Genomic DNA, 11009 nt, shown 5'->3' with positions numbered 1-11009 from the left:
TTTGGTAAATAATGTTAAATGGATCAAGTTGGGAGAATGTTAGATTTATTTTAAATTTAATACTATCATTAGTATGCTCATATCCATTAGATGTTAATTTATCTTTTAGACATTATTTTATTGGGTCAATCAAGTAAAATATTGATAGGAGGTGTATGAAAGACACCTCCTATCATAATTAAACATCATGATAAAATGTGTCTATATAAAGATAAAACCCTAGGATCAGTCATCTTTCTACCTCATTAAGTAGTTATTTTCTCTCCATAAAATACCTAATCAAGTTTTAAAGGAAGGTCAATCAATCAAGCTATGTTACTCTAACTTATGTTATTGTAAAAATCATCTAGTTTAAAGTTCTTAGCTTTTATTGATACAATGTTAGAATCTTATTGTATAATCATAAAATTAAAACTTATATCAAATACTAAATACATCTATTCTTCAAAATTTAGGACCAAAAAAGTTTTTTTTTTTTTCCTACAAACTTTTCCAATTGAGTTATGCTTGTGTTTGGAAAATTTTACTTTAAAAAATTCATAGAGTAAGTAAATACAATCCTCAACAACCAAAATGGGCAATCAATTAATAGATATATAGTATGTGGTTGATAAATTTGTGCAATCTTCTTTCATATATGTGTGATATACTCTTAGACTAAGCGAAAAAACCTATACCATAAGACAAGTGAATTCACATACCAAACATAAACTCACCTTCTCAAGTACAACTCTTATCTAAACCAACCTATTTCTGTGAGCCAAACACTTTGTAAAGAGTTACACAAATGTGCTTTCGACATCGTCGATGTTCGCCTTTTTTCAATCTCTTCCCTAGTTTTCTTATCCCTTTTTCATGTCTATTAAGGCAACTGTTTAGGTTTAAGTGAGGATCTTGTAGCAAGAGATGGTCTCATTTGAACAATTTGGTCTTCACTAACTCCCATTCTCTTAGCTAAACGCCCTGCCTCAAAGAATCTCCTTACAGCCTCTCTCATATACTGCCTACCTTCTTTCACATTCATATCCTTTCCAATGGCTTCAGGGTAACTAGTGAAGATATTATCTCCTTTCATAACTGCAGCCAATTGCATCAGCTCCTGCTGAAACTCGGTCAGCTTCGCATTTTCGTTCGCCGGGGTGTCTCGGATCTTCACCGGCGTTGGGAGTTGTTCTATATCAAAAATGGTAAACATAAATGTAAGTTCAAATTGATAGTTTTTCTTTGGGTTTGGTTTAGAGTAATATATGGTTGATGTGTTTTGGACTCACCGGGACAGTCGGTTCTAGGTTCGGTGCGGGTTTGCACGATGAATTCGAAGGATCCGGCCCACTCGTCCCTCTTGGTGAGGAAGGGAGATGAAAGATTGAAGAGCTTCTTGACAGTGGCAGGAATGGAGGAGTGTTCATACTCTGATGTTTGAAAGGGTGATCCTTTTGGGCCATGAACAACTGCATCACCATCACAAACATGTCGTTAACTTCTCAATTGAAACTATAAGTCTTTAAACCTTTTTCCATACTACTTTGATGTTGAATATCTATCAATATCGATATTTTATCGAGATATTTATTGATACATCTGTAAAACTGAAATCTCGTTATCGATATCGACATCGACATTTTGACCCTTGAGTAGTCTAATATCAAATTTCAAAATAGATTTCAGTTCTTGTTATAAAGTGGTGATTAAAAAAAATTAATGACAAAAATAAGGTTAAATATTCAATTTGAAGTTTGTTTCCCTGGTTTGGGTTTAGCTTTCATTCAGTTCCTATATAACCCTCACAAGTCATCTGTAAATTGTTTTTACCCTTTTGAAAGATTCACTCATTTTCTCATATTCTTTATTCAATAAAAACTAAATGGCCAATTGACATAGTCCATCAAATATAAATCGTTAGCTCCTTACCATCTAAAATCCAAAACCGATCCGAACCTAAAATTTTGGGTTTCTTGTAATTTCACACAGTAAAAACTAAATTTTCAGTTGATTAAATTTTGTCAATTATTTCGCTTGGATCGATTTTAGTATTCACCCATATTGTAAATGGGCAACACAATGCATAATTCAATATAATAAGGACTTATATTGACTAATATGACTAGTAAGGTTTGATCCATAAAGAACAAATTAAGTCCAAACCATAAATACCTACTTGAAACTTTTAAAATCCTGAAAACAAAATTAAAGCTAAGTTCAAACAATAAGATCAGATTAGTAATTTAAATAAAGTTTAGGGATTTAGAAAAATAACCAACACTCTTTTGAAATTCTATTTGGTAATTTTGATGGATTTCCATTCTGCTCTTAACCCCCCAACATTAAAGAAAACAGGTCAAACCAAACCTTCATTAATTCATTCCAAAACATCTAGTTGGGAAGTGAGACCAGATAACTGTTTTGGGCAGGAAAGACAACAAAAAATGAAGTTAGAAAACAAATGACCCTTCTATAGGTCTCCTTTAAGCGCAACAAATAAATAAATCTTTGCAGCATAGGGCTGTACACCAATAAAAATCTTCGTCTTTTTTTCAAAAGAAATATTGGATTTTTTATTCCTTTTTACTATGTAAAGAAAATGGAATACATCGGATTAGGTGTAATCTATACTCTTAATCATTGTCCTTCTATTTCATATATATATACAAATTGCACCTAATCTCATGCATCCTTTTTTCCAACATATTAAAAATAACTCAATTTTTAAGAAAAATTATCACATGACAATTTTTTATTAGATATTATATGAATTATGAATAGAAGATAGATGCAGCCAATAAGCAACCAAATCTCTCTGTGTATATATATATATTAAGGATGTTCATGGATTGGGTTGGGTTGGATTGAAAAACGTTTTAGACCCAATCCGAGGGTTGTAAATTTTTTCAACCCAAATAACCCTTATTAAAAAAAAAAAAAAAAAAAAAAAAAAAAAAAAAAAACCAACCCAACCCAACAATGAAATATTTGAGTTGGGTTGATTCGGGTTAATCGAGTCATTTATTTAAAATTTTGTTCTAAAAAGAAATAAAACGTAAATATGTAAAAATTTAATTTAATTATTCACATATTGAATTAAGATTAACAACTCAATTTCAATTTATATAATGAAAATTTTCTTTGTAAAATGCAAAGAAACTAATTTTGAGAATTGTTGAAGAATAAATTATTCAAAAAATATTGAAATGAAATAAAATTTAAATCAATATATGTATAAACAATTGTGTTATAAGTAATAAAAATATATATTTTAAGGTTAATAATAAATTTGGATTAGTTTGATTATATTAGGTGAACCTATAAACCAATTCAACCCATAAAAATTTCATTTATTTGAACACAATCCAACCCAAACCACACGAATTGAATATGATTGATCGATTTTTTCGGATCATCTAATTTTTTGAACCCCTAATATATATTTTGCAGCCTTTTTTCATTGCAAGTTGGTATTGGTTTCAGAAAAGCAGTGGGAAAACTAGAAACTGTCATTTGATTTTGAAAGTCAACATCTCAACCCCGTTTTAATTATCTATCCATTGTGCCCATATTCTCACAAAAAGCCAAATCTGAGCTGTGCTGCATTTTCCTTCCTACTTTAGGTAAAATCACCGATGTATTTAGACCTTACAAGTTTTCATTACTTTTCAGGATAATCACATTAAATTTGGCTTGAATTACATTTGTATATAATTTCCTTCGTTTTGTTTATTATATGTCTAGAATATTCTGTATATTTGGGTAGCTATATTTGGTTTAATATATAATTTCCTTTATTTTTTGTTGTATATATCTGGAATATTCTGTGAATTTGGGTTGTATGTTTATATACATTTTTGGTTTTAATATATATTTCCTTGAATACTTTTTTCTTATTATATATTTAAAATATTTTGTTTGACACGTGGAGACATATAAAAAAGAGACAAAACTATAGTTATGAGTTTAACATTTTTAAAAAAATTATTTACCTTTTAACTTCCCAATCAATTCAATCCAAAATCAACTTAATCTTGGACGGTTAATCTTTATCAAAATTGATTAAATATTAATAATAAATTTTAACCAAGAAACATCTTGCGATTATGTTTCCAAAATTTTCCATACTATATTTTCTAAAAGATAGACCAAAAAGATCAAATTTAAAGATAATCAGGTGTGTTTGTATTTAAATAAGAGCAATGATTAAGTCACTCATATGTTCCTATTTTTTTAGGACATAAAAAAATAGTTAAAAATAAATTTTTAAAAACACGTGACAGTATTTTATCATTATATTTGAAATGCACCTAAATTTTTCTTTTTAATTAATTATTTATAAAAAAAATGTTTATAAATACTTAGAAACTCAATTTAAATTGTGACTTCAAATTTTAAATTTATATCGTCGAAATGAACTAAATAATTTCCCTTGAATCCTCACCTCCACAACTATTACCTTCAACCAAAAAATAAAAAAACAGTAAATAATAAATAAAACATATACTCTTAATCTCGACTTTCAACATTAAATTCATATTTAAATTTGGTTCCTGAAATTGTACTAACAACTGAATTTTAACCCTAAGCTTTTGGTTTTTTTTTACACAGAAATCTATGAAAGCTATGATAATTAAATAGGAAAATTGACCAAAAATATAATTTAAATTCCAAAAATATTAAAAAACAGAAATTATAAATTATAAACAAAAAATGACAAAGGGAATAAATAAAGCGGTGGAAGCAGATAAAAAGATACATACCCGTGCCCTTCTCTATCCACGGCGAGATCATGATAGTCGGAACTCGAACTCCGAGCCGATCAAAACCGAACAGAAACGGCTCCGGTCCGACGATTCCGTCGGGGCTAGGGACACCGGTGACCGGCGTCGGAACGTGGTCGAAGAACCCGCCATGCTCATCGTAGGTGATAATGAACAGAGTTTCATTCCATTGCGGCGACGATCTAAGCGTCTCGTAAACCTCCTTAACGAACATCTGTCCTTGGTACACATCATGCGATGGATGATCGTCGTTCGCCGGCTCCAACGGCAGGTCTATGTACCGTTGCTCCACCACCACGTAGTTCGGCAATTTCCCCTGCTTTGCATCCCGCTTGAAGTTCAGATCGAACTCGTGAAATTTGTTCACGTATTTCAGTTTCCGTAGATTCCGATAGAACAGCGTCGCCGGAATGTTCTGGTAGTAGATTCCAAACGACATACCAGCATCGTCGAGATTCTCAAAGATCGTTCGCTGTGGATAGCCTTTAGCGAGAAGTGCCGGAATATTACTCGTAGCTCCAGCGGAGGTCGCTGAATGAACATAAAGCCGATTCGGCTGCGTTGAGGACGGTACCGACGCAAACCACCTGTAAAAACAATTCGCACATCCCGATTCTACAATCAATGATAATTTCAAAATCCTTCAAACTCCGGACAGACAATTCCAGATCTACAAGAAATTACAAGAAAAATCACCTGTCGAAAACCGCAAACTCGGAGACGAGAGTTTTGTAGACAGCGACCTTATCGGGGAGAAATCCATTCATGACATCGCGAGACATGGCGGAGGTATTATCCATGGAGAAAGCCTGTTGAGCGAAACCGTTCATAGGGGGAGGATTGGCGGAGGTGTTATCAGAGCCGAAAATCTGTTCTCGAATGGCTTGAAAGGAGTGGCCAGGGTCGGGGTCGACATAGTGAGACTGATCCTGGAAGAAGAAGCGCTTGGAATTTGGATCGGTGGTGGAGAGGAGATTGGATTCAGAGCCATTGACACCATTGATTTCGGGATTGAGTTGCTTCATCCAGCCAAGCATGTGGTCGAAGGAGCGATTCTCCATGACAAGAACGACAATGGTGTTGATTGGAGAGGCATGGAGGAAGGGAGTGAAGAAGGGGAATAGGAGGAGGAGGAACAAGAAGAAGAAGGTAATGGAATTGGCAGCCATTGAAGGAGTGGGAACAGTTCTTCTTCCCATTTGCAGAGAGAGAGAGAGAGAGAGAGAGAGGGAAATGAAGATTGTAAGTTTGTGTGTTTGTATTATAAAGAAGGCAGATGGTTGTGTGGGCCAATTTCAAAGTGTCACTTTGATTCTGTTTTTCGCTGCGCAAATGGCTAAGATGGTGAAATAAACCTTAATAAATCTTTACACTTTCAATTTTATAATAATTTAATCTGAACTTTAGGTTTAAATTTTAAAATTTTTAACAAATCTCTACCGTAAAAATTACATTAGACGTTAGGTTAAAAATTGACATCTAATTTTGATAATTTTTTTACAATAGGGACTAAGTTGTTACAATGCCGAAAGTATGAGGACTAAATTGTTACATACTAAATTTATGGACTAAATTGTTACAAAATTAAAAGTGTAAATACTAAATCCTTATAAACCAAAGTTCATAGACTAAATTGTTACTTCATGAAAGTTCAGGGACCAAAAGTATTTTTTAACATTTTTTTAATAATTTTCTCTAAATTTTAGATTTAATCTCAATTTGGTCCCTAACTTTCAATGTTACACATTGATTTCAATTTAGTTTCTATATTTCATATTATTACAATTTTCATCCTTTAAGTTTGAAATTCGTTTCAATTTTGGACTTCACATTTTTAGATTTACACTTTTTAAACTCAATTTTTTTTTTATTAAATACTTACTTTCAATTTTAAATTTTAATGTATATTATTTTAATTTAAATAATAATTATTAATTAAGTGTCATTTTTTTATCATTATTAAATTAGTTTTTTTTTAAAATTTAACTTCATAATAATTTTAAATTAAATGATAGATATTAATACTAAAATTGTAAGAAAGTATCTAATGAAAAATCAACATTAAAATTATAACTATTCAAACTTAAGACCAAATCGAAATAAAATTTAAAGTTTAAAGATTAAAAATATAACATTTTAATATTATAAATTGAAATTAAATTCAAAATCTACATATTAAAAGTGTTAACATTTAAATAGAGATTAGACTCAAATTTTAGGGATTAAAAGTATTTTTTTTTTCTGAGATAAATGTGTTACTCCTTTCTTTTTTACTTGTGGTGGGGAATATCAATAAAATATCAATGTGTACATGTTGATATTTTTTATAATTATGATGCATTCTTTTTTAGATTGTTGGACATTTAACGTCGTTTCATAATAATTTTGTTTTTTATTTCTATTTTTTAAAATTAAATTTGTAGATACTAGTTTTACCTTCAAATTTCTTTTTTTATTATCTATTTTTCATCAATAGTTTAAAAATCAAGCCAAATTTTGAAAAGTAACTTTTAAAAAGTTGTTTTTGTAGTTGGAATTTGGCTAAGAATTAAACCATTGGACTTAAAAAAAATATGCAAATCCTTATAAAAAAAAATGTAAACGAAATAGGCTTAATTTTCAAAAAAAAAAAAAAAAACCAAAAACAAAAAACTAAAGGGACGTTTGGAGCCAGGAATTGGTTATTATAGTCCTAGATTATTATAGTTTGGTTATAATAATTTGTGTTTAGGGTATAGATTTTTCTAGTTTGGGTTATAATAATATATGCTTGAGGTGTAAATTATTTAGTTTGAGAAAGAAAAAGTAAATACTATAGCAACAAATAAAAAAAGGATAAATGTAAAATAGTAAAAACTGTAACAAATAGTAAATATTATAACATATGAGGTTTTGAAATAGCATTAACTATAGCAAGAGATAGTTATTATAGTCTTAAGATAATTCTTGCCCCAAATGACTCCTAAATAGTTTTCAAACAGGACCTTAAATATTCACATCTCACATTTGTTATACTAAAATATATATTAAAAAGTCAAATAATACATTGATGCTTCGTATAATTATCAATAAAATATAAAAAGAACAATTCAAATGAGAATTACGAGTTATTATCGTTGATGAGTATATTCAACTATTTAAAGTATATATTCTCGATCAAGAGACTAAGGTTTGAAGCACCCCATTCCACATGTCATTAAACCAATAAGAAATTACAAGTTTAATTTTATGTTTAATAAGTCTACGAACTTTAAAAAGTGTTGGATAGGTCTCTCACATATTCAATATTTTATAAACAAATAATTATTACATAAGATTGAATTTTGTACATGATAAGATCTAAATTTTTATTTTTATATTTAATAAGTACGAAAATTTTAAAAATTATCAATAGATAAATTAAGATTTTTTTTCAAAGGGCGACTTAATATTTGAAAATTTATTAGATAAAATTTAAAGTTTAAAGGTCTTACTCTTTTAAAGTTTATAAATTTATTAGATTTGAAATTAAAATTATCTTTTAGACAATTTTTTTTTCAAGGTAATAACCAATTAAGAAATCCAATAGATGTTGAACCCATTCTCCTAACACTTCAATATACAACTTTATTGGTGATGTAAATGTTTCCATCCATATATATTTTTTGAAAAAAATGAGAACCAAACATTTAAGTTTCTTTAAGAGATAAAAGGAGTTATGATATTTGAAATTAGCAGCCAAATTCAAGAAATTAATAATGAAAAAGAAATTAAATATTTTTCTAATATCTGTAGAAATTATCAGATATGTTTTCTCCATAAAAGCTAATTTCAAATAGGGAAATACCTTTTTGTACAAGCAATAATAATAATACTACAAAAAATAATTCAACTTCCAATCAATGTCAGGTTGGAATTACAAATAAATACATATAAAAATTAAAATTAAAATTAAAATTAAAACTCAATCATACAACATAGATACTCATTTAGTAATATGGAAATCTATTTTCACAAAACAACAAAATATATATAAGACAATGGAGGGATAAAAGAAAACTTACGTTTACTTTCGACTTTTACCTTTTCTAATTATATTGTATCGTCTTTGTTAGAGTCATTTTGGATCAAGAGTCATCGAATTCAAGAGATCGGAATGTTAGGGGTAAGATCGGAAGAACAATAGTCACATGACGGCCAAATGAGTACAAGAAACAAACCAAAGGAGAAAGAGACCAAGAAGATAGAAAATTAGGCTAGTGGTCCCCTTGGCATTACTAAGGCCAAAGCTACTCTCTTCCCTTCGTGGGGCCTCACTAGAGATGTCCAATTTTTTCATGGGGACGGACCCCCGAACAGGGCGGGGATTCCCCGATTAGGCAGGAAATGGGGGAAAGAGTGGGGAAAAAATCTCCGTGAGCTAAACGGGGACATTCCCCGTCCCCGCCCTCGGCCTCGACCTCGCCTCGTTCCCCCTGCCCTGATTAGCTTTTACATATTTATTTAGTATAGTTATTTAATGTTATGTTATTATTATTATTATATAAATATTACATTTAAATTTCAAATTTGATTATTTATTGGGAAAGATAATGAATATGTTTAAATTTAGATTAAATATGTGAATAATTTGATTTATATTTATTTCTTTCTACTAAAAAATTAATTATCTTTTTAGGCCAAAATTTGAGTAATTTATCTTTAAATTCAAATTATCATCTAAAACTAACCATAATAAACAATTTAGTGATAAAGTTAATTATTTAATTAAAATTTGCTCACATTAATGATTTAAATTAATTGAATTTTTACCAAAAAAAAAAAAAGGTAACGGAGAAAATTGCCTGCGGGTAATCCCTGTCCCGATCCCCGTGGAGAATTTCACAGAGATGGGGAATGAAATGAGGAATGGAGACGGGGATGGGGAATGGCATCCCCACCCATGCCCCGCCCCGTGGACATCTCTAGGCCTCACTTCCTACTGGCCACAATCTTAGCTCCCATGGTCAACTCAAAAGGACATTTTTATAGGTCATTTTGGACCAAGAATGATTGAGTTCAAGAAAGCAAGATGTTAGAGGTAAAATAGGAATGATAGTGAACACGTGAAGAAAAGGAGGCGTGAGAATCAGGCTAGGGAGCCGGGAGAGGAAGAGATCAAAGGAAAGGAGAAAATTGGGCCAAAAGGCCCACCTACCTACCTCAACCTCGAAGGCTGAGGTCGAGGCAAGTCCATTTTCTTCCACCTTGCTCCAAGTCCATTTCCTTCCATCTTGGTCCACTTCTTGTGAGCCAAGGGTTCAGCTCCTATGTCGGCCCATTTCAACATTCCTAAATCCCTTTTGGATTAGGATCCCTAAGTCCACTCCTCTATATAAATAGGAGATGATAGGCATCATCCAAATTAAGTAAGTTCTTCTTCCTACTTTTAGCTTTACTTATTATTGGATTAAGCATCAAAGGTTCTATAGCAGGCACCATACCAATGTTTCTTCTTCTTTGCCTTCCAAGTCATCTTTCTTCCCTTAAATAAAAAATTTACTATTAAAGGTACGTGAAGGTCGTAAGTCTTTTTGTTCAGATTTTGTCATCAATGGTCTTTATTATTATTTAAAAAATCAAACATATAATAATTGAGTTCACATTATAATTATGACATGATTGAGTTGGTTTCTATATATTCCCAAACTATGGATAGAAAATGAAATGAAATAATGTTGTCAATTATACCTATGATTAGCCTAGAATAGTTCTATATTGACTCGCATGAAAATCATACTCATATATTACAAAATTAATTTCTGTTAAATTCGTAGATAGCAATTAACATTCCTGTATGTGATATATTTTAATTGAGTTTAGACATTTTATTGCCAAGTGTAAACTCTTTTTTCCCCTTAACATTATGATTAAATTAGTAAATAATGTACTTTTATGTTTTAGTTTAGAGATTTTTTGATGGATAATATCATTTTGACTATTTTGTTGGTCAAATGTCAGTAATTTATTAATTTTTTAAATACAATAGGAAGTAAGGAGGGCCTTTTAGTCGCCTAACACATTCGTATACTAATTAATATTCACTTTGGTGATATGATTAATTAATTAATTTTCTATTTAATTCTTAAAAGATATTAATTTTGCTACCTATTTAAGTTTATTCTGAAAAATAGTTAAGGTTTAATACTAACCTTAACTCACTAGCAAAAGGTGAGATTGTGATATCTCTTAAGAATAAAGTAATTTTAAGTTAACACCTTTTTT

General features: G+C 30.4%; 1 protein-coding gene across 1 annotated transcript; it reads right to left on the bottom strand.

Annotated features, from left to right (window-relative positions):
• Positions 1-574: 574 nt before the first annotated feature.
• NPC2 (non-specific phospholipase C2) lies at positions 575-6089 on the bottom strand. The gene is made up of 4 exons (XM_039024284.2): positions 5463-6089; positions 4746-5353; positions 1272-1451; positions 575-1173 (listed from the first exon to the last, which is right to left on the bottom strand). Exons 1-4 carry the CDS (start codon positions 5963-5965, stop codon positions 863-865), a joined length of 1602 nt encoding a protein of 533 aa, XP_038880212.1. The 5' UTR covers positions 5966-6089; the 3' UTR covers positions 575-862.
• Positions 6090-11009: the final 4920 nt, after the last annotated feature.

Source organism: Benincasa hispida, chromosome 2, assembly GCF_027475165.1.
Source record: "Benincasa hispida cultivar pf3 chromosome 2, pf3_genome.v1.1, whole genome shotgun sequence".
NCBI lineage: Eukaryota > Viridiplantae > Streptophyta > Magnoliopsida > Cucurbitales > Cucurbitaceae > Benincasa > Benincasa hispida.
Note: the sequence above shows the minus strand (reverse complement) of the source record. Positions and strands in the feature narration are given on the sequence as shown.